At 38.1% G+C, this 24845-nt stretch overlaps 1 protein-coding gene across 8 annotated transcripts in view; it reads right to left on the bottom strand.

The window, feature by feature from the left end:
* Positions 1-23777, bottom strand: part of LOC141570137 (uncharacterized) — a 142932-nt gene extending 119155 nt beyond the window's left edge. For 3 of the 8 annotated variants that reach the window (XM_074325995.1, XM_074326001.1, XM_074326002.1), the window contains exons 1-10: positions 23621-23777; positions 17078-17207; positions 14373-16793; positions 12506-12685; positions 11260-11342; positions 9969-10106; positions 8461-8533; positions 7296-7475; positions 6618-6651; positions 4053-4125 (exon numbers count right to left, since the gene is read on the bottom strand). In XM_074325995.1, coding sequence (XP_074182096.1) covers positions 4053-4125; positions 6618-6651; positions 7296-7475; positions 8461-8533; positions 9969-10106; positions 11260-11342; positions 12506-12581 — 657 coding nt within the window. In that variant the 5' untranslated portion in view covers positions 12582-12685; positions 14373-16793; positions 17078-17207; positions 23621-23777. Of the gene's footprint in view, positions 1-4052; positions 4126-6617; positions 6652-7295; positions 7476-8460; positions 8534-9968; positions 10107-11259; positions 11343-12505; positions 12686-14372; positions 17208-23620 lie in introns of all 8 variants that reach the window. The other 5 variants (XM_074325996.1, XM_074326000.1, XM_074325997.1 and 2 more) reach the window with 5 other exon arrangements.
* Positions 23778-24845: the final 1068 nt, after the last annotated feature.

Here is a 24845-nt window from a genome sequence, read left to right as displayed (position 1 = left end):
GATATTTTTGTTCTATTTCTTTAAAAATGCCATTGGGATTTTGATGGGGATTGCATTAAATCTGTATATTGCTTTGGGTAATATGGCCATTTTAACTATGTTGATTCTTCCAATCCATGAGCACGGAATGTCTTTCCATTTCTTTGTGCCTTCTTCAATTTCTTTCAGTCCGAATGGCTATCATCAGCAAGTCAAACACTAACAAGTGTTGGAGAGGCTGTGGAGAAAAAGGAACCCTCATACACTGTTGGTGGGAATGCAGACTGGTGCAGCCGTTATGGAAGGCAGTGTGGAGGTTCCTCAAAAAATTATGAATAGAATTACCGTACGACCCAGGAATCCCTCTCCTGGGTATCTACCCCAAAATCTGAGAACATTTATACATAAAGACACGTGTGCCCCAGTGTTCACTGCAGCTTTGTTTACGGTGGCTAAGGCATGGAAACAACCAAAATGTCCTTCAATAGATGAATGGATAAAGAAGTTGTGGTATATATACACAATGGAATACTATTCAGCGGTAAGAAAAGATGATATAGGAACATTTGTGACAACATGGATGGATCTTGAGAGTATAATGTTAAGCGAATAAGTCAGACAGAAAAAGCAGAGAACCATATGATTTCACTGATATGTGGTATATAAACCAAAACAACAAAAGAACAAGAAAAACAAATGAGAAACAAAAACTCATAGACACAGACAATAGTTTAGTGGTTACCAGAGGGTAAGGGGGTGGGGGTTGGGAGGAGAGGGTAAGGGGATCAAATATATGCTGATGGAAGGAGAACTGACTCTGGGTGGTGAACACACAATGGGATTTATACATGATGTAATACGGAATTGTACTCCTGAAATCCATGTAATTTTACTGACAATTGTCACCGCAATAAATTAAAAAAAGAAAGAAAACCTATCAGAATACATAATGATGGAAACCTTTCCTAACCTGGAGAAGGAAATAGACACACAAGCGTAGGAAACACAAAAGTTCCAAACAAAATGAACCCAAATAGGCCCACACCAAAACATATCATAATTAAAATTCCAAAGGGGTAGGACACGGAGAGAATATTAAAACCATCAAGAGAAAAGTAGTTAGTCACGTACAATGGAGATCGCATAAGATTGTCAGGTGATCTCTCAAGAGAAAATCTGCAGGTCAGAAGAGATTGGCAAGAAATATTGAAAGTGATGAAAAGCTATAATCTACAACCAAGATTACTATTACTGTATCTGGCAAGGCTCTCATTTAGAATCAATGGAGAGGTAAAAACTTGCCAGAGAAAAAGATGATGGCGTTCAGCACCAACAAACCAATATTACAAGAAATGTGAAACGACAACTTGAAAAAAGAACAAGACACAGAAGAAGAAGAAGGAGAAGGAGGAGGAGGAGGAGAAAGAGGAGGAAGAGAAAGAGAAGAAGGAGAAGAAGGAAGAAAAGAAAGAGGAGGAGGAGGAGAAACAGGAGAATGAGGACGAAGAGGAGGAGAAGAAATATGGATAATAAAATGGCAATAATTACATACGTATAACAATTACTTTAAATACAAATACGTTACATGCTCCAGAGACGACCTAACGTGGCTGAATGGATAGGACTTCAAGACCCATATATATGACATCAAACTGAAACAGTTTTGCACAGCAATAGAAACCATCAACAAAATGAAAACACGACCGGACGAATGGGAGAAGATATTTGCCAATCATATATCAGAGAAAGGGTTGATATCCAAAACATATAAGGAACTCAGAAAACGTAACACCGAAAGACAAACAATGCAATTACAAAATCAGAAGAGTACCTGAATAGACTTTTCTCCAAAGAGCTCACACAGATAGCCAAGAGACATACGACACCATGCTCAGTGCACTAATCATTAGAGCAATGCAAATTAAATACACAATCAGCTATCACCTCACAACTGTCTGAATCGCCATCATCAATAAATCAACAAACAACAAGTGTTGGTGAGGATGTGAAGGGAACCCCCGTGCACTGTTGGTATGACCGCAAATCCGGCCAGCCACAATGGAAAACAATATGGAAGTTCCTCAAGAATTTGAAAATAGAACTACCATGTGGCACAGCAATCCCACTTCTGAGTTTTTCTCCGCAGAAATCCAAAACACTCCTTTGAAAACATGTATGCATCTGTATGGTCCTTGTCGCATTATTTACAATACTCCAGATAAAGAAGCAACCGAAGTATCCATCGTCTTGGATAAACAAGAAGTGCTACATATATACAACAACATACTACTTGGCTGTAACAAAGAATAAAATCTTACCATTTGTGACAACGTGCGTGCACCTACAGGGTATTATTCGAAGTGAAATAAGTTAGACAGAGAAACGCAAATACCACATGGTTTCACTTATCGGTGATATGTAAAAATAAATAAAAACATAAATGAACATAGAAAAAAGAAACAAACTCATAGATGCAGAGAACTAACTGATCATTGCCCAGAGGGAAGAGTGTTGGGGAGCAACTTGAAAAGGTAAAAGGATTAAGAAGTACACATTGGCAGTCATAAAACAGTCATGTAGCTGTCAAGGACAGCACACAGAATACAGGAAATAACATTGTAATAACTAAGTATGGTGTCAGGGATTCCACACTAATCGGAGTACCAGTTTACACATTATATAAATGCCTAACCACTATGCTGTACACCTGAGGCTGACATCATATTGAATGTCAACTGTAACAGAAATGAAACATTTTACATTTAAAAAACAAAACTAAAAACTTTCTGAAGCTTGATATTTTATTACACGATTTTTAAGAATCTCTGCTTTTGACCAGAGTAAAGAAAGCATCCTGTCTTTTGCAGACACGGATCCTTTCTTTACTTTGGTCAATGCGTCATGGACAATGGGCATAGGACCTCACGGACACGTTTTATAGGGAGCAGACAAGAGTATCATGAGCTTTGGAGCCAAGTGCATTTTGGATCAAACCCTCAACGTTCTCCCTGGCTACTGCAACACATGCTACCTAGACTGACTTGGTCTCCACTTCCTTATCTCTGAAGATGAGGATTCCCTTCTTTGCCAAGGCTATTCTGAGAAGTAAATGAGATCGTGCTTGTTACAGAATAGGTACTCAACAAGTGTTGATTTGACGATGGAGTATGTCAGAATATCAGTTGAATGAAAATCTGTGTCACTATTGCATATATGGGCCGAGGAGCCCACGGATCAAATACCATGTAATCAAATACGCCATTAAAACACAAAACTTGGAAAAAAAAGATCTCTGTTTTTCAAATTGGTTATTATTTTATGCAAAACATGTACTCTTCAATTAGATGAAGATATTTAAATATATTCCCAAAGCAATGATTTAGAATATAGTGGAATCCTTTTGTTATACGAGTTTTGAGATAGAGAACATGAATTCTAAACTTTCAAAAATTCTACAATTATTAAGTCTAAATGATGAACCTAGTATACCGGAAACTAATATAAAATAATACGGATTGTCAACGGAATGTAAGTGAAAAAAAAATGAAATGAAGAAAACACTCCCTCCTAACAAGTATACCATACCAACATACAAAGCGTAATAAAATAAAACCATATGTCATATACTATCTAGTTTTAAAACTGAAAGGTACCAGGAAGATTTCATGACTATTACAATGAGTACTTGAATCCATTCAAGATTTCATTCAGGCACAAGTATGATAAAAGTCATGCTGGTATAACGTAAAAGTCACATTGAGAATCCTTACCGTTACCCAAATTGCATAGCTCCGTCACGGTGGGAAAACTTCCTATCGAATTTTACTATCACTATACATTTCCCAGCCCTTCTTTTTCTCAGCCCCCATCTTTGATACTTACTGAAGTTAAAAAAACAACAACAAAACAATGCAGCATCAAATGGTCACATGTTATAAAATGGTTCATGCTGAGGAATTTTCCATGACAAACATAGAACAATGATAGGTAGACCACAACTAAATTTTACAAGTCATTGCTACACAAAACTAAATTCAGAGCAAAACAGTTAATTTCACACAGGAGCCTTTTACCTTGGTATTAACATCGAAGAGCCATTCCTCTGATATAGGCCATGAATCTTTATTGCCAGTTTTTCGGGAAAGACTTTAGGGTAAAGATAACAAAAACAAGTGAATTCATTTCTTGACAAAAGCAACAACAACAACAAAAGGAGTAAAAGGTCAGCTATCTGCATTTGAAATATAGTCTCTTGATATAATTAAAAATTAGATGATATGCTAGAAAAGCTCTTAGCTACCTATTTCTGCCTCCACCACTCCCAACTCATGCAATATTTAATGAAGATACACTCTAAGTTTCCATAACAAAGAATGACAGCCAATATGTTGGCAACACCTGAGAGTATGTTGTTTTCACCAAAAGTCCTGAAGGCTGAATTCAAAACGCAAATAATAGCTGACATAAATGGAACCTGAACTGGGACAAAAGCAGTGAGCTAAATCAAGTTAGAAAGATACACTGACCCTTCTCCATGGTCTGTCCCTGGTTCAAAGATTAATCTGTGTGAGAAAAATGGCAGTCTTGCTTCTTTAACATAGGACGCACTTACTAAACTTACCTCATTCCTTCCTTTCACCCTGAAACACTACAGTTAGTTCCCTGAAATGTGTGAAATGTTTGCAAGTCACACGTACAGAAGTCAAAGAACAAATATGTATGTTCTTAGCCTCCCCACTCCCAGACCACTTGTCCTCACAGCTTCCTGGCAATCTCCAACCTTGAAAACTTCAGCCTAAGAAGGCATAGACTCCTGAAACAAGGATGGGCTCAAATGACCCACAGTAGGAGTTGTCCATTTCCCTGTTCCTGGAAAATAAGCTAAGTGGAGCCTCAGTCATCCACTCCCAACACAGTCATGTTACCACCTACCCAACTCCATTACTGTTTTCACAATCAGTCCTCCCTCTGCCCAACCCTCCATATCCATGGGAAGGACATCAGTGCATCGGGAAAAGAGGTGGAGGTGACGAAACACCTGCGGTGGGCCATGGGTCTATAGAGTTCAGCAATCTGCAGTGCCTTTGGACTCGAGGGGACCCGCTCTGTAATTTCGGGTGCTGGTGGATGATACCATATTCCTACTTGCTATAAAGAGAATGTTTCCAGAGGCTGAAAGGTTTAATATGTTTTCATACAAATCTTAAAGAATGCTGGTTCCTCCAATTCAACAAACAAAAAAGCAGCAACCTGTTCAGGACGCCTTGAACCCCTTACTTTAATCTGCTTTTTTAGACAACTACCAACATCCTCTTTCCTTCTTTCTTGTAATTTCTCTTTATCTTGTCATACCCTACTATTCTGATCTCTTTTCCCCTATCTGATCTCTGATCTCTATTCTAAAATCCTTATTCCTACTCCAACCCAGTGTTGGTCCTATTGAAACTTGGATTCCGCTGCTAATTCCATTCCTTTCCATAATTAAAACACTCACCCAAAGGATGATAAAGAAGGAAGCGTACTGGACTTAGAAACCTACACTTCATCTCATTTCATCACTCACTGTACTCAAGTAAGTCACATAATCTCTTTGAGTTCAAACTCCTCATGAGATCAACCACTTGACCAAAACATTAATGGCAGCATGAAGTACTAGGGGGTGTTTTGAATTAATTAATTGCTAACATTCCTTCAACACCTGGAATTCTATGGACTTTCGATTCTCTCTAGAAAAACGGAGAACACTTAGCTGGCAGAAGTGGAAAAACAACAACAGAACAACAGCAACAAAAACCCCCCAAAAAGCAGAGACAATGGTAAAAAATCAAGAAAAGTCATGGAAGAAGGAAGAAAGACTCTGGAAAAAAAGAAAAAAACTTCCTTGGACAAGGGAAAGGTACCAGCCAGAAGGAAAACACAGGCTGTGGAGTTAGTGAGTAGAGAAATCAATAAGAAATATCTCTGAATATGTGCTGCATTAACACAACATGATCTATACATAGATGTTCTTCTATTACAGAACAACGATTCGTCCCAAGAAGGCTACATCGCATTATACCTGAAAACACTTGCCTGATTAGGTCTTGCTTATGCACAACCTGTGGTTCTGTGGCCACAGCGAACTGAGATCTGCCTTAAACACTGATGGTGAAAACAAGGTTCTCGTGACTGCTGCAATTGTGGAGTACATTAACACAAGAGCTTGCGCTCACTGGGCTTGGGAGGACACTTCTCAATCAGTGTTAACACGTCACTAAACGGGACTCTCTGAGTCCACCTGACTTGCACCTGAACCTTGAATCCAGACCCGTCCAGGCACTTCTCAGTACAGGCTGAGGGACAAGAGAAGGGACTTGGGAAGCCAAGCAGGCCGAAGGTCACATCACGGGTCAGCCACTTGTAACTATGGTACCAGGGGTCAATTAATCCACCTCCCGGAACCACACACGTGTAATGAATACAAACTAGGCCGAACAGCACAGCTACTTTGCAAAGTTACTGTGCCGACGACCTGAGAGAACCAGTGTTAGGCACATAGTACAGGGCCTAATCCAGAGCAGAACACTCATTAAAGCTTACTGGCTTCTCTCTGCAGTCTCTTAGTTAACATGCAATTTTAGAAATCCATAAAATCCTACCTGCTCGCAGGGTCACATTTAGAACACTCATCCACTGTTAAAGAAAAAATTCAAATACATTGTAAATACACAACAGAAAAACACAGAACTTTGAAAGCGTCAGATTGAAGTGATATAAAAATACTTCTTTGGGGCAACCCCTGAAGGCTATAGTAGGGTGAATATTAATGATACAAGTGGTGGGCAATTTATACGTGAAGCGCTTTTACTTCCCCTGCTATACATCTGTGTGTATATAAAAATACATATATATATATATATATATATATATATATATATATATATATACACACACATAAACACATATATTTATGTACCTATATATGTGTGTATGTATGCATATACACTCCCCAGTGTATGCTAAATACTAGTCTAAATGGAACCACACTTTCTCCTTATTCCCTTTCTTATTTCCTTATGTTACTGAGATTGAGGAAGAAAGCTAATGTCTCGCTAAAAGGTATTCTATTTGGCTGTAACTTGCCTAAACAGAGTAAACATAAAGCACATTTTGCTACAAAATGACTGTGGGAAATTCAGAACTACGATCAACCTACACAGAGGTAGGCTAGGGTTGAACTCTTTCTGTTTTTTCATTTCCTTCTTTGCTTTCTCTGTTTTCTTGTAGCTGTGATTCACGCAATTCATGTTGCGTAGAAGTACGTAAGAAAAACACACCTCCAATCTGAGTCTTTCGTTTGTCTATTACGGTCATCTGTCCAAACTCTGTGGATGCTGACAGAGGTTTGCTCCTTGAGTGTGTGGCAAATGGCCGTTTATCCCCAAATTTCGAATCCCCGGATCTTTGAGAAGTTCCATGATTGAAAGTCAAAGAAGTAGCATTCCAGCTGGAAGAATCTGAAAATACAGTTTTCATTTATTAGGAGGTAAAAATAACACAAAGTCGACCATCGTGTAAAACTTCCTTCCTCAGAGAAGCAGCCCCACACCCTCTTTCTCCCAAACACACTACTCCTTCAGAGTACATGTTATTTTAGGTGTCCTATACTTGCCATTCACGTAGGTAAGTTTAATTAACTATTGTCACTCAGCAATTTCTGTTATATAATGTGTTTCCGATTAAAGCTTCCCTTCTCAATAGTTAAAATGGTGTGGGGTGTGAATTTTTTTGTCAATATCAAAAGTTATGTATTTTAAATTGTTCGGTTTTTATTTCTAAGATTGTAACTATCTGTGGAGACTACTGACTTAAAAATGTTCTTTGGAATTCTCAAAAATTTTTAATACCATCAAAGCATCCCAAGGCACAAAAGCTTCAGAATTCCTGTTTGCAAAGATTGTGTCTGTCAAATATTCATTACTATTAATTACGTCTCCCATTTTTAATACTCGAAGACACCAGAGGCGCAGGTACGCACACAGCCAGTGTCTGCTCAGCAGAACATCTGGTTGTCTTAAGACCATCAGTGTTACAACACTAAGAGAAGAAGTGAAGTTAGAAAGCAATTGACATGGTAGCAATTGAGGCTTACTGGCGTTAACATAAAAAGTCAAAGAACCATTTGAAAATGCTGGAAAAATCTTCCAGGGTGATAATTGACCTGTGGTAACCACTATTAAGTACAGGGATTCCAAACTGGGACAATTAGGGTATCGAACAAATGGAGAAACATCTTAGTGAAGTCAGTTTTAAAATCTCATTTCCTTATTCCTGTAAATACCTCTTCTCAAACATCCATACAAACAATGACATCACGTTATGTCAAATCCTTCAATTAAATTTGTAGCAAAGAAAAAAAGGAATGAGGAAGAGAAGACTGCACGCATGTCAAATGTCCTCGCGTACTCCTTCCCAAAATTAAATTGGTGTTACAAAGTGCACCTGGTCTGAAGGGTTGCACTTCGTCCATTCCTACAGCTTCGTCAGGAACAGGATCTTTCTCTTCAATTGTCGGCTGAAGGGGTTAGGAAACAAGATGATTAGTAACTAATGGACACTTTATGCAATCTCTAGTTAACAATTCAGGCTAGCAATATTAACGTTATAACCTCCAAGAAAAGGACTTTTTGAAAAATAGGTATTTAAGCGAATATTAGGTTGGTACAAATGATACTGCAGTTTGTGCAACATTGAATGCAAACCTCCAACTTTATACAAGCATAAATTCCCCAAAGTTAAAAAAAATTTAATGTAAGATGCTGAATCCATGAAAGTGAAAAAGAATTTTAAAATCATAAGAGAATTTTAAGAGTCTCAGAACTGGAAAGGCAGCAAACCCAGAAGGCATGAAATAAAAGAGTAAGAAGTTTGACTACATTTTAAAATAGAGGTTACCGTCTGAATATACACCTATCCCACAGTAAGAGTATTCACTCTGCATATATTTGGACTGATTACATTTCCTAGAATTCTTTTTCCAAGAATACTCAAAATACATTTTACTTTTCTAATATTTTCAGAGTCACCTATGAGATTAAATCTACTAATCACTGATAAATCTAGGCATTGCGCTAAGCACTTCTTTATACATCAATGAACTCATTTCGTTATCACAATCTCGAACAGAATGATTAAAAAGAGGAGCAAGGTCAGGATTTTCCCCAGGACTTTGGACTCTACAATAGTATGCTTGCTGCTCTTCTAGTGTAAACATATAAATTCAAAAGACGCCTTAGATTTCAAAATACTCAGGGAAAATAAGCTAAAAATTATAGAGCTCTTCTTAGAAAATAGTGAGATTATTTGCTGCTGCAATAAGTGTTATTTCCCTTTCATGATGTTGAAAGGAGAAATAAATGTGAAATAGGGGAAAATACACTGACTTCTTTGAATAAAATACTCACCACTAAATTATCACTAAGTATGTATCGTGGCATCCAATATCTTCAAAAGTTCCTAGTACTGAAGTAGGACTCTACTGGGAGCAAATTGTTACTTTTCTCAAAAGCAGGACAAGGAGATCTAAAAGACGGTCTCTGACCTGGCTATGCTTCTACTCCTTACAATCAGTGGAAGTGAAAACTAACCTCTCTGCTAACACAGCAAGGGGATGAAATCCCTGCCTCAAACTGAAACTTCTGTTCTCAGTAGCAATAGAGTTGAGATTGTAAAAAGCTCATTGATCCATGTAAAAAGTATTGAAAGCCTCCCCTATAGATGAGACATTGGGAACGTCACTACTTGATTGTTGGACATAAATGGATTTCAGTCAAGAATATCATTTATTGCAATGGACGGAAAATCTCACTTCCCCTAAAATACACACACACACACACACACACACACACCTTTAACATCCTCTAGAATTCCCATAGGTACAACATTGGTTTTCAAAATATGTCCATACACAAATACGCACACACATATTTGAAAATAACTAAACAAAATACCTCAGAATTCATTTTCTTAAGATTTATTTTTGTCTCCTTTTGTTGTTGAAGGCAATTGGTCAGAATTGCATCTTCTAATATTCTGTTGTCCTGTTCTTGAGAAAGTGGCCTCTGCGTGTCGTTTTCCTTTTGTACAACCTAGAGAATCGAATATGAACAAAGAAAAATTAGAATGTAACTAAAATTTAACTGTTAAAAATCTTAATCTACGTTTACTTATTCCTAAATTATTGGACTGTAAGTAGAAAGTGAAAAATAAGTTGCCTTAGTCTAAATTAGAAGAAAAACATGAACCCGCAAAACTAATTTTGTCACCGTTTGCACTAAACAATCGCTTATATGTTAAACCCACCCCAAAAATGAAATAGTAAATGATTTTTAATGGCACAGAGGCTTCCTCACTTAAAATAGTTCACCACACCACATCTTAAATAGTGAGCCCCTATAGTGAATTTAAGAATATCTTTTAAAGATTAATAACGGGAGAATAGGCAAACTTTAATTAGGAGCCCACATCATTAACATCAATCAGTAAGAGAAGTAAATTCCTACATATTAATACAAATTATACACTATGATAGTGTTATACATTGACATAGTTATCTGTTGCATCCAATTCTAACTTATTCAACACCCACTAATAAGAGCAGATCAAAATTAAGTCACATTTACTGATTTCCTACACTGAAATGAAAGGAATTAGAAAGTTATTGTTTGTGCCCTAATAACCAAAGGTCCCATCCTGGAAAGCGTGATTCTCTTAAAAGTCAGTTGAGTTGATTGCATGACCCCATTCTCTCTCTGAATGTAGACTCAGACGTCCATTACACAGAGGTCACAAGGAAGAATCCATCTCTAACCTTGGCCTTAGTGACAAGCCATAGGGAACTGCACATTTTGAACCACTGACTTCTTTCACGTGAGCCCGAATCAGTGGCCATCATTTTCACATGGTTCATAATTTCAACTGTCTCATCACGTGATTCAATATTTGATGTTACTTTCTTTGTTATGTAAGGGAGTTATAAAAATTAAAGGAGCAAACAATATTCAGGACTTTATTATTATTATTTTTTGCCTCAATTCAAGGATAAAGTTGAGCTGTGAATATGTATAGATGCTAACAATATTTTAAGTTTTCTAACTAGTTCAAATGTTATACATATCATTCAATTATGACCGTGTGACTCTAAAAGGCTAGCTTGAAAGGTAATTTCAATTGGACTCTATTATATTATTAAAGCACAGAAAACCATATTATACTAGAAATTTAAGCTTAAATTTTACATACACGTGTGTAGTTCTTTTCATTTCCATCAAGCCTCGCTTGCCCTTCCTCCGATGTCATTCCTAGGTGTTGTCCTGCTGACAAGTCTACATATGAGTTAAAACGAACTACTTAGAACAGTCAGATAAAAGCTATCATCTTTATAGATACAGAAAATAACATCTTATCAATTGAGAGTTCAAATTAAGCGTAATCTTTTCCTGAATACTTTACTTTACTTAAGAAATACTTCTAATTAGCTCACACTTCAACAAACCATTTGGGTAATATGGCACAAAGTAAAAGGCATACAAACGTGTCAAAAATGAATCCACCAATTCATTCATTGAACATCGATGGAAAAACAATCAGAAACAAAACGCAATTTAGAAATACAGGACAAACATATCGAATCGCACTATATACTCTGTTCTCTACCTCGTAATTGTACCTTTTGAACAACACCCTAAGATTCAACTGCAACGTCATTCATTGTTTCCACAATGACTGTTACTTCTGATGCATGTATCTGTGTACACCCTTCCTTATAGCTGAAATGTTTTCCTCTACTATTCTGAAAATTTCTTTTCACCATTGAGGATTCAGCACTGGGGTTTAAGGAAGAAGGGAGAGAAGAGGAGACAGACTGCGGACACAGCTGAGAAGGAAGTGCTATGCACTAAATTCTCAATGAATCCCAATACTGCTGCAAAAGTCAATTCTAAACTATATAATGCCATAGAAAATCCAAGAAATATTTGGTTGTTGGTTTCAAAGGTGCTTTTTCAGTTACATCGAATAAAGTTATAACCAATACTTGTGAATGCCGAGCTATAAAACTAAAGCTAAAAAACTGTTTTGTTTCACTAGGCAACCTTTAGATCTTTCTGAAGTTTTCCCATCTGGTCCCAATGTGGTACATATAATCCTGCTGCCCACTCCCCAGTGTACGCTAAATACTAGTCTAAAGGAAATCACCCTTTCACCTCATTCTCTTTCTTATTTCCGTATGTTACTGTGCTTCAGGAAGAATGCCAATGTCTTGCTAAAAGTCATTCTGTTTGGTTGTAAGTTGCATAAACAGAGTAAACGTCAAGTAGATTTTGCCACAAAATGACTGTTGGAAAGTCAGAACTATGATGGGGCTACATAGAGGTGGGCTGGGGTTGAACACTTTCTGTATCTTTAGTTCCTTCTTTGCTTTCTCTGTTTTCTGGCAGCGGTGATTCACACAAGTCATGGAGCCTATGATTACCTAACAGAAACACACCTACAATCTGACTCTTTCGTTTGTCTATTACGGTCATCTGTCCAAACTCTGTGGATGCTGACAGAGGTTTGCTCATTGAGTGTGATGCAAACGGCCTTTTATCACCAACTTTCCAATCCCCGGATCTTTGAGAAGTTCCATGATCGAAAGTCAAAGAAGTAGCATTCCATTTGGAAGAAGCTGAAAATAAAGTTTTCATTTATTAGGAGGTAAAAATAACACAAAGTTGACCATCTTGAAAAACTTCCTTTTTCAGAGAAGCGGTCCCACGTCCTCCTTTTCCCCGAACACACTACTCCTTCCGAGCACATTTTATTTTAAGTGTCCTATATTGCCATTCTCATAGGTAAGTTTAATTCATTATTGTCACTCAGCAATTTCTATTATGTAATGTGTTTCCAATTAAAGCTTTCCTTAATAGTTAACATGGTGCCGGATGTGAATTTTTTTGTCGTTCTCAAAAGTCATGTCTAACCACTTATCTTAAGTTCACTTATCTTAAGTTCAAATATGTGTGACAAACATGGGATTAGAAAAAAAGCTTTTAAAGCATGGTACTATTACAAATTAGAAACTACTTATTATAAGAAAATAGTCTTTTCTAAATGCTTCAAGATCTTCAGAATTCATTTTTTAACCCTTCCATAAACAGAAATTCATATGACAAATGACAGACTTGGGTGACTTTGTTGTTTCCAAGTAAAAATACGATCAAACTAGGTCCACACTAGCTCCAAGGAGTACAGTGAACTATGAGACAGAAAATGAATATATAGCAAACTTATTTTCCTTTTGCTTTTTAAACAAAATTCTCACCTTAAATCTTAAAGACAAGTGAAAGAAAACCACAACTGTAGAAGAGAAGCTTTAAAACTATTTTATCACTTCACAACCAGGGAGCCCGTATGTCATTTAAAACAGTAGTTTCCAATGTCCTGTGAGAATCCCTAAAGTCCCAAGGTCAGTCAGTCGAGGGGCCCGAAAAGGTCAAAACTATTTTCACAGAAACACTGACTGTCATTGGCCATTTTCACTCTCATTCTCTTCTAAGTGTACAGTAGAGTTCTCCACAGCCGTGATATCACAGCTCTGATGGTAACATCATAGGTCTGATGGTGACTGGCTCGTAGCTCTAATGGCTCAAGGAATGCATGCCTGTGTGTGCTCGTATTTTAAAATTTTCAGGTTTTAAGTCTAATATTGTAACTATCAATGGAGACCACCGACAAAAGAAAATACTTTGGAATTCTCAATAAGTTTTAATAGCATAAAAGAATCCCGGGGCACAAAAGATTCAGAAATACTGTTTTCAAAGACTGTGTCTACCAGATATTCATTACTATTAATTACTTCTCTCATTTTTAATAATCAAAGACTCCATAAGTTCATGTACACGCACAGCCAGTGTCTGCTCATCAGAACATCTGGTTGGCTTAAGAGCATCAGTGTTACAACACTAAGAGGAAGTAAAGTTAAAACGCAATTGACATGGTAGCGACTGAGGCTTACTCTGGGCAAACGTCAAAATTCAAATAACCATTTGGAAACCCTGGAAATATCTTCCAGTGTGATAATTAAACCCTGAGAACCCCTAATAAGCACAGGGGTTCCAAACTGGGACTTTTTGGGGTATCGAAACAAGAGGAGAAACATTTTAGTGAAGTCACACTTTTAAAATCTCATTTTCTTAGTCCTGTCGATGTCTTTTCTCTCAAACTTCGATAGCAACAATGACATCACGTTACTTATGTCAAATCCTTCAATTAAATTTGTAACAAAAAAAAGGAATGAGGAAGAGAAGATTGCACGCATGCCAAATGTCCGCGCGTACTGCTTCCCAAAATTAAATTGGTGTTACAAAGTGCACCTGGTCTGCAGGGTTGCGCACCGTACTTTCCTACAGCTTCCTCAGGAACAGGATCTTCCACTTCAATGCTGGTCTGAAGGGGTTAGGAAACAAGATGATTAGTAACTCATGGACACTTCATACCACCTCTAGTTAATAATTCAGGATGAAAATGTTAAAGTTCTTACCTCCAAGAAAAGCATTTTTTGAAAAATATGTATCTAAGGAAATATTAGGTTGGTGCAAATGTAATTGCAATTTTGCAATTTGTTCTTTACCTTTGAAACCCCAATTACTTTCGCAACAACCTAATACTTTGATAAGTGCACTTGATATAACCGTTACATCTTTCTAATCACAGCTTTGTTTTTTAGTGCTAAAACAAGATACTTGCTTGACATGGTAAGAAACCTTGGTGTATGTCCAGCTGAGTCTTAACAGAACATTTTAGAACCTACTTCATCTAGGTCCACAAGAGCTAGGAGAAACCGAACTGTTATTTGACAAAAATTTTGATAGAAAAAATCATTGACCCAAGTGGCAAAGAGATAAGAAAAACTTTTCATTATATTATGTGTCAATAAATAATAGGAAAAATGGTATATATAGTTATGCAACTTTTCAAAAAAGTATAATAATTTGTAATCAGGGAAAAATAAGAACATTTACTTATTATAATCATCTAAAATGTACCAGACACTTACCATGCACATTTTACTTCTTTCCCACACAGAACAACAAGTATAAAAATGGGTTGATGATGGTTACCCCACTTCCTCTTCCTGGCCATTCCAAGACGTTAGAATACAATGATGGACAGATGCGATCCATTGCAGTCTCTGTCCAGCAGGTTTTGCTTCTAGATCTTCACACGACTGGCTCCTTCTCATGCTTCACTTGGCAGTTTTTGTCACACTCACAAAGATCTTTCCTGACCACTGATATTCCACTCCCACTCCTATTCCAACTACAACCATGCCCGACCCCCGACAATATTCTTTAACCCAGCATTCTCCATTCTGCTTAAATGACGCAGATATAGTGACTTATAATGGACTGTCGTTCACTTGTTTTTCTGCTTGTACAGCTACAGCTGTCCCCTGAACTTCTCCAGTCAGTGTCTAACTGCCCAGCACACAGCTGGTATCCAACTAGAAATTTACTCAAGGTGAAAACATTCAGCTCGCACCAACAAAGCCTCAAGTACCAAAACACTACACATCTACAGGGTATTGCCAATCACAGTCTCTGAAACTTAACATCCCCCAGGTGAGAAATCCACGTGCCCCTTCTAACTTTTCCACTCTGTTCTTGACACTACTGCCATTTGATTGTCCTACAGGTTTACAAAAAGTGTCCCCGATATTTAATAAGTCGCTGCATCTCACTGTGATCATTGTGTTTTACATTCTATAGCACCCTTTACAGTTTTCGAAGTGTTTTCACATTTGTTACCACATTTGTGCATTCCACATACCTCAAAGGTAGTCATTAGTACCATTATGACAAATGAGGGCACTGACATCCGACAGGTTAAGAAGGAGTTGCCCCAAGACCCCACAGCTAGCAAGTGACCCATGCAGGATTCTACTGTGTTCTTATCGTCAAACGCAGTGTCTGTGCCAGGAGGCAGCAGTTGCCTATATCAGAAGATCACACTCCTCCTGTCTCTTTCCACAGCTGTCACCTCACATTGGCTCATCATTACACTGTACTTCCATTACTGCAAGTACAGTTGCCATCAAGTGACTCAATGCCTGCTGTTTTAACTGAACGAGACAGTTGTTACATAGTAAAGCAGCGCTCAGCCAAATTGTTGTTAGTGTAATCCAACATATTAGTAGTATTCACCATGCTTTTCCTACCATAGAAAAGTTCCTTGCAGATCTATTTGACAATACAAATATAATAATACTTTGGTGTCCCAGGCATTATCTTCTCAAGTTCCAAATTATAAAAACACCCTACAATCCAAACTCTTTCTTTCTGAAACTCATTAGGACATTTCCACATCTACAAAAACCACAGAGTCATGCATTTGGGTATAGGTCGAGCTGGAATAATTCTTTACCTTTTAGGTAAACTTCACTTCAGATCCCAAACTGACTCCTTAAGACTTGGAAGCCTACGTGTTTTATACTATTCTGCACTGACTTCCTAAAGTGAAACTTGCAAGTTAGCAGAATTGTACTACGCTGTCTTATTAGATTAACCACATAGCTAGTTTATTAATTGTAGGATAAACCATCAAAAAATGATTTGTATGGGGAAATGCAGAGGTGAGAAAGTAAAGTCAAAGCACACCCTTTTCGTTTTAACATCACAGAATGGTGATTTTGTAAATAACATTGATAATAATAATAATTCTGAAAGACAGTACCTCAGAATCCCAAGGTGATTCTTCATCTTCATCTTGTCCTAATCCTAATGATGACTTTTTAACTATAAAATGGAGTCACAGGTACATTAATGTGAACGTATATTACTGTGCATTTTAAATACACATTCAGTCATGCTTATTTCCATAAAAGTAATAGCAGAAAAGAATTTCAGGGGGTGGAAGCGTTTGCAAGAAGAAGCAGTTGTTAATAGTGGGGATACTTTTGCAAAAAAAGATAGGAAAGAATGCTTAAAAGAAGTGAATATCACATGTGGGTCGACACATGTTAGATTTGTTTATAGCAGAGCTTAAGCTAGAAAGAATTCATAGATAGTCACTAAATTACCACGTATATTATCCTGGTGTGCACTGTCAACACAAGTCAAATTATCATTGCTTGTTTGGTCTTGTGGAGCACTTTCAATAATAGCCACACGATTTTCTCTTTTTCCAATTGCCGGCTTGGTTGCTTCTTTCTAGTAAAGAAAACAAAAAGAAAGAAAAACCCAACTTCAGAAAACATCATATTCATTTACTCGTTCACTCACTCACTCAGTCCATCCATCGGTGGGACAAGAAAACTTTACTGTAGGCAACAAATCATAGGCACAGACCCAGGGGAAGCTGGAAATACAAATGAAACATTTTGTCCTACATTCTAGTAGGAGTAGAGATATTATAATACATGAAAAAATAAGAACAGAAAAGTACCGCTCGCTACTTGTACACCTGAAGTGAATAAAGTACAGTTAGATCATACAAGAGACAACAATCAGTTGTACCAGGCGAGCTCAGCAGATGCGGCAAAGATAGGGCTGCATCTCGACAGTTATACGAGGGCTGAGGGAAGGCATGAAGGGGAATCCAGAAGGGCAGAGGGAGCAAAAGCCTGAGGATGAAACAACATGTTGCAAGTGAGGGCCGCAAAGGGATGGGGTAAGCCTGGAACACTGAAAATGGAATGGGGAGACAACTGCAGAACCAGAACCAAATCAAAGAAGGCACGTGTCATGCTAGCATATGACTTTTACCCTCACGTAATGGGGAGTCACTCAGTAAACAGAGGTGTTGCACCATCACAATTCTGTTTTAAGACAGTCAATAAGGCCGCAACTTATGCTATTGAGGACCTCCGTTTCTTTCTAGTATCCTATGTATCATCCTGTCTTGCGTCACAGCATAGCCTTTCCCAGGGGCCTCCAAACCCACAAAGGCAGCTACCAAGAGTAGGTCACATTGTAGCTTCTACTGGGTGCTCCGGGTTGGGCACAAGCAGCAGCTGACCTGGGCCTGCCCCACAGCCCCTCCCAAGAGGCCCCAAATCCAACACACCTGGTGATCAGCTTCAGCAACACCAGAACGACACCCAATTAGCTCCACAAATGGCACGCCCAAGCCATGGACTGAGCAGACACCGGAGCCCTGCTACAGCCGATCCCACTCTGTGACGTCAGCCCACACACATCAGCTCATCTACTGTAGTCACAGCCAGTCGTCCTGAGCGTCCATTCCACACACTGATGCGCCAACAGCAATAAGGCTCAAGTACAACAGGAGGGCACACACCACCCACATGAGCTTCTGGAACTCCTGGCTCCGGTGACCAGGGAGGTTGTACCACCCGACACACAGGACACCTGTTATATGAGCCAATGCTGCCAAGATGAGGAGAATTAGCAGATCTACATAATACATAGAAACACACACAGAGAGGCAGTGAACAAACAAGGGAGAAAGAAACATTTCCCTAATGAAAGAACAGGACAAAACTCTAGAAAAAGAGGTAAACCAAATGGACACATACCAGATACAGAGTTTAAAACACTAGTTATAAGGATGTGAGATGAAATTAGGGGAAGAATCCATAAAGTAAGTAAAACTTCAACAGAGAGACAGCAAATATAAAAAAGACATAGAAATCCTTAAAAAAAGTCTGAAATGAAAAATACAGTATTTAAATGAATAATTTATAGATGGAATCAGCAGCACATTTGGTGAAGCAGAGGTTCCAATAGTGATTTGGTAGACAAGGTAGCAGAAAACACCCAATCAGAACAGAAAAAAAATGAACATAAATAAAAAATAAATAAAACAGAAAATACTTTCAGGGATGTCTGGGACAACATCAAGTGTAACAACATTCGTAAGGCTATCGAAAGGAGAAGAAGGAGAGAGCACGAATTGAAAACCTAGTGGTTGTTGAGTTTCATGAGTTCTTTGAATATTTTGGAGATTAGTCCCTTATCGGAGGCACTGTTTGCAGAAATCTTCTGCCATTCAGTTGGTTGCCTCTTTATTTTGTCGATGGTTTCTTTTGCTGTGCAGAAGCTTTTAAGTTTCATATAGTGCCATTCGTTTATTTTAGCTTTTACTTCCCTTGCCTTTGGAGTCAAATTCATAAAATGCTCTTTGAACCCAAGGTCCATAAGTTTAGTACCTATGTTTTTTCTTAGGCAGTTTATTGTGTCAGGTCTTATGCTTAAGTCTTTGATCCATTTTGAATTAATTTTGGTACATGGTGACAGATAGCAGTGCAGTTTCATTCTTTCGCGTGGCTATCCAATTCTCCCAGCACCACTTATTGAAGAGGCTGTCTTTCCTCTATTGGATGTTTTTAGCTTCTTTGTCAAAATTGTCTGTCCACATTTAAGTGGTTTTATTTCTGCGTTCTCAAGTCTATTCCGTTGGTCTCTGTGTCTGTTTTCCTGCCAAGACCATGCTGTTTTGATGATTGTAGCCCTGTAGTACAAGCTAAAGTCAGGGCGTGTCTTACCTCTAGTATTGTTCTTTTTTCTTAAGATTGCTTTGGCTATTCGGGGTCTTTTGTGGTTCCAAACAAATCTGATGATATTTTTGTTCTATTTCTTTAAAAATGCCATTGGGATTTTGATGGGGATTACATTAAGTCTGTATATTGCTTTGGGTAATATGGCCATTTTAACTATGTTGATTCTTCCAATCCATGAGCACGGAATGTCTTTCCATTTCTTTGTGCCTTCTTCAATTTCTTTCAGTCCGAATGGCTATCATCAGCAAGTCAAACACTAACAAGTGTTGGAGAGGCTGTGGAGGAAAAGGAACCCTCATACACTGTTGGTGGGAATGCAGACTGGTGCAGCCGTTATGGAAGGCAGTGTGGAGGTTCCTCAAAAATTATGAATAGAATTACCGACCCAGGAATCCCTCTCCTGGGTATCTACCCCAAAAATCTGAGAACATTTATACATAAAGACACGTGTGCCCCAGTGTTCACTGCCGCTTTGTTTACGGTGGCTAAGGCATGGAAACAACCAAAATGTCCTTCAATAGATGAATGGATAAAGAAGTTGTGGTATATATACACAATGGAATACTATTCAGCGGTAAGAAAAGATGATATAGGAACATTTGTGACAACATGGATGGATCTTGAGAGTATAATGTTAAGCGAATAAGTCAGACAGAAAAAGCAGAGAACCATATGATTTCACTGATATGTGGTATATAAACCAAAAACAACAAAAGAACAAGAAAAACAAATGAGAAACAAAAACTCATAGACACAGACAATAGTTTAGTGGTTACCAGAGGGTAAGGGGTGGGGGTTGGGAGGAGAGGGTAAGGGGGATCAAATATATGCTGATGGAAGGAGAACTGACTCTGGGTGGTGAACACACAATGGGATTTATACATGATGTAATACGGAATTGTACTCCTGAAATCCATGTAATTTTACTGACAATTGTCACCGCAATAAATTAAAAAAAGAAAGAAAACCTATCAGAATACATAATGATGGAAACCTTTCCTAACCTGGAGAAGGAAATAGACACACAAGCGTAGGAAACACAAAAGTTCCAAACAAAATGAACCCAAATAGGCCCACACCAAAACATATCATAATTAAAATTCCAAAGGGGTAGGACACGGAGAGAATATTAAAACCATCAAGAGAAAAGTAGTTAGTCACGTACAATGGAGATCGCATAAGATTGTCAGGTGATCTCTCAAGAGAAAATCTGCAGGTCAGAAGAGATTGGCAAGAAATATTGAAAGTGATGAAAAGCTATAATCTACAACCAAGATTACTATTACTGTATCTGGCAAGGCTCTCGTTTAGAATCAATGGAGAGGTAAAGACTTGCCAGAGAAAAAGATGATGGCGTTCAGCACCAACAAACCAATATTACAAGAAATGTGAAACGACAACTTGAAAAAAGAACAAGACACAGAAGAAGAAGGAGAAGGAGGAGGAGGAGGAGAAAGAGGAGGAAGAGAAAGAGAAGGAGAAGAAGGAAGAAAAGAAAGAGGAGGAGGAGGAGAAACAGGAGAATGAGGACGAAGAGGAGGAGAAGAAATATGGATAATAAAATGGCAATAATTACATACGTATAACAATTACTTTAAATACAAATACGTTACATGCTCCAGAGACGACCTAACGTGGCTGAATGGATAGGACTTCAAGACCCATATATATGACATCAAACTGAAACAGTTTTGCACAGCAATAGAAACCATCAACAAAATGAAAACACGACCGGACGAATGGGAGAAGATATTTGCCAATCATATATCAGAGAAAGGGTTGATATCCAAAACATATAAGGAACTCAGAAAACGTAACACCGAAAGACAAACAATGCAATTACAAAATCAGAAGAGTACCTGAATAGACTTTTCTCCAAAGAGCTCACACAGATAGCCAAGAGACATACGACACCATGCTCAGTGCACTAATCATTAGAGCAATGCAAATTAAATACACAATCAGCTATCACCTCACAACTGTCTGAATCGCCATCATCAATAAATCAACAAACAACAAGTGTTGGTGAGGATGTGAAGGGAACCCGCCCTGCACTGTTGGTATGACCGCAAATCCGGCCAGCCACAATGGAAAACAATATGGAAGTTCCTCAAGAATTTGAAAATAGAACTACCATGTGGCACAGCAATCCCACTTCTGAGTTTTTCTCCGCAGAAATCCAAAACACTCCTTTGAAAACATGTATGCATCTGTATGGTCCTTGTCGCATTATTTACAATACTCCAGATAAAGAAGCAACCGAAGTATCCATCGTCTTGGATAAACAAGAAGTGCTACATATATACAACAACATACTACTTGGCTGTAACAAAGAATAAAATCTTACCATTTGTGACAACGTGCGTGCACCTACAGGGTATTATTCAAGTGAAATAAGTTAGACAGAGAAAGCATAAATACCACATGGTTTCACTTATCGGTGATATGTAAAAATAAATAAAAACATAAATGAACATAGAAAAAGAAACAAACTCATAGATGCAGAGAACTAACTGATCATTGCCCAGAGGGAAGAGTGTTGGGGAGCAACTTGAAAAGGTAAAAGGATTAAGAAGTACACACTGGCAGTTATAAAACAGTCATGTAGCTGTCAAGGACAGCACACAGAATACAGGAAATAACATTGTAATAACTAAGTATGGTGTCAGGGATTCCACACTAATCGGAGCACCAGTTTACACATTATATAAATGCCTAACCACTATGCTGTACACCTGAGGCTGACATCATATTGAATGTCAACTGTAACGGAAATGAAACATTTTACATTTATAAAGAAAACTAAAAACTTTCTGAAGCTTGATATTTTATTACACGGTTTTTAAGAATCTCTGCTTTTGACCAGAGTAAAGAAAGCATCCTGTCTTTTGCAGACACGGATCCTTTCTTTACTTTGGTCAATGCGTCATGGACAATGGGCATAGGACCTCACGGACACGTTTTATAGGGAGCAGACAAGAGTATCATGAGCTTTGGAGCCAAGTGCATTTTGGATCAAACCCTCAACGTTCTCCCTGGCTACTGCAACACATGCTACCTAGACTGACTTGGTCTCCACTTCCTTATCTCTGAAGATGAGGATTCCCTTCTTTGCCAAGGCTATTCTGAGAAGTAAATGAGATCGTGCTTGTTACAGAATAGGTACTCAACAAGTGTTGATTTGACGATGGAGTATGTCAGAATATCAGTTGAATGAAAATCTGTGTCACTATTGCATATATGGGTCGAGGAGCCCACGGATCAAATACCATGTAATCAAATACGCCATTAAAACACAAAACTTGAAAAAAAAAAGATCTCTGTTTTTCAAATTGGTTATTATTTTATGCAAAACATGTACTCTTCAATTAGATGAAGATATTTAAATATATTCCCAAAGCAATGATTTAGAATATAGTGGAATCCTTTTGTTATACGAGTTTTGAGATAGAGAACATGAATTCTAAACTTTCAAAAATTCTACAATTATTAAGTCTAAATGATGAACCTAGTATACCGGAAACTAATATAAAATAATACGGATTGTCAACGGAATGTAAGTGAAAAAAAAATGAAATGAAGAAAACACTCCCTCCTAACAAGTATACCATACCAACATACAAAGCGTAATAAAATAAAACCATATGTCATATACTATCTAGTTTTAAAACTGAAAGGTACCAGGAAGATTTCATGACTATTACAATGAGTACGTGAATCCATTCAAGATTTCATTCAGGCACGAGTATGATAAAAGTCATGCTGGTATAACGTAAAAGTCACATTGAGAATCCTTACCGTTACCCAAATTGCATAGCTCCGTCACTGTGGGAAAACTCCCTATCGAATTTTACTATCACTATACATTTCCCAGCCCTTCTTTTTCTCAGCCCCCATCTTTGATACTTACTGAAGTTAAAAAAACAACAACAAAACAATGCAGCATCAAATGGTCACATGTTATAAAATGGTTCATGCTGAGGAATTTTCCATGACAAACATAGAACAATGATAGGTAGACCACAACTAAATTTTACAAGTCATTGCTACACAAAACTAAATTCAGAGCAAAACAGTTAATTTCACACAGGAGCCTTTTACCTTGGTATTAACATCGAAGAGCCATTCCTCTGATATAGGCCATGAATCATTATTGCCAGTTTCGCGGGAAAGACTTTAGGGTAAAGATAACAAAAACAAGTGAATTCATTTCTTGACAAAAGCAACAACAACAACAAAAGGAGTAAAAGGTCAGCTATCTGCATTTGAAATATAGTCTCTTGATATAATTAAAAATTAGATGATATGCTAGAAAAGCTCTTAGCTACCTATTTCTGCCTCCACCACTCCCAACTCATGCAATATTTAATGAAGATACACTCTAAGTTTCCGTAACAGAGAATGACAGCCAATATGTTGGCAACACCTGAGAGTATGTTGTTTTCACCAAAAGTCCTGAAGGCTGAATTCAAAACGCAAATAATAGCTGACATAAATGGAACCTGAACTGGGACAAAAGCAGTGAGCTAAATCAAGTTAGAAAGATACACTGACCCTTCTCCATGGTCTGTCCCTGGTTCAAAGATTAATCTGTGTGAGAAAAATGGCAGTCTTGCTTCTTTAACGTAGAAAGCAGTTATTAAATCGCGCCATTCATTCCTTTCACCCTGAAACACTACAATCAGTTCCCTGAAATGTGTGAAATGTTTGCAAGTTACACGTACAACAGTCAAAGAACAAATATGTATGTTCTTAGCCTCCCCACTCCCAGACCACTTGTCCTCACAGCTTCCTGGCAATCTCCAACCTTGAAAACTTCAGCCTAAGAAGGCATAGACTCCTGAAACAAGGATGGGCTCAAATGACCCACAGTAGGAGTTGTCCATTTCCCTGTTCCTGGAAAATAAGCTAAGTGGAGCCTCAGTCATCCACTCCCAACATAGTCATGTTACCACCTACCCAACTCCATTACTGTTTTCACAATCAGTCCTATCTCTGCCCAACCCTCCATATCCATGGGAAGGACATCAGTGCATCGGAAAAAGAGGTGGAGGTGACGAAACACCTGCGGTGGGCCATGGGTCTATAGAGTTCAGCAATCTGCAGTGCCTTTGGACTCGAGGGGACCCGCTCTGTAATTTCGGGTGCTGGTGGATGATACCATATTCCTACTTGCTATAAAGAGAATGTTTCCAGAGGCTCAAAGGTTTAATATGTTTTCATACAAATCTTAAAGAATGCTGGTTCCTCCAATTCAACAAACAAAAAAGCAGCAACCTGTTCAGGACGCCCTTGAACCCCTTACTTTAATCTGCTTTTTAGACAA

This window comes from Rhinolophus sinicus, linkage group LG02, assembly GCF_036562045.2.
Source record: "Rhinolophus sinicus isolate RSC01 linkage group LG02, ASM3656204v1, whole genome shotgun sequence".
In the NCBI taxonomy this organism is placed as follows: domain Eukaryota; kingdom Metazoa; phylum Chordata; class Mammalia; order Chiroptera; family Rhinolophidae; genus Rhinolophus; species Rhinolophus sinicus.
Note: the sequence above shows the minus strand (reverse complement) of the source record. Positions and strands in the feature narration are given on the sequence as shown.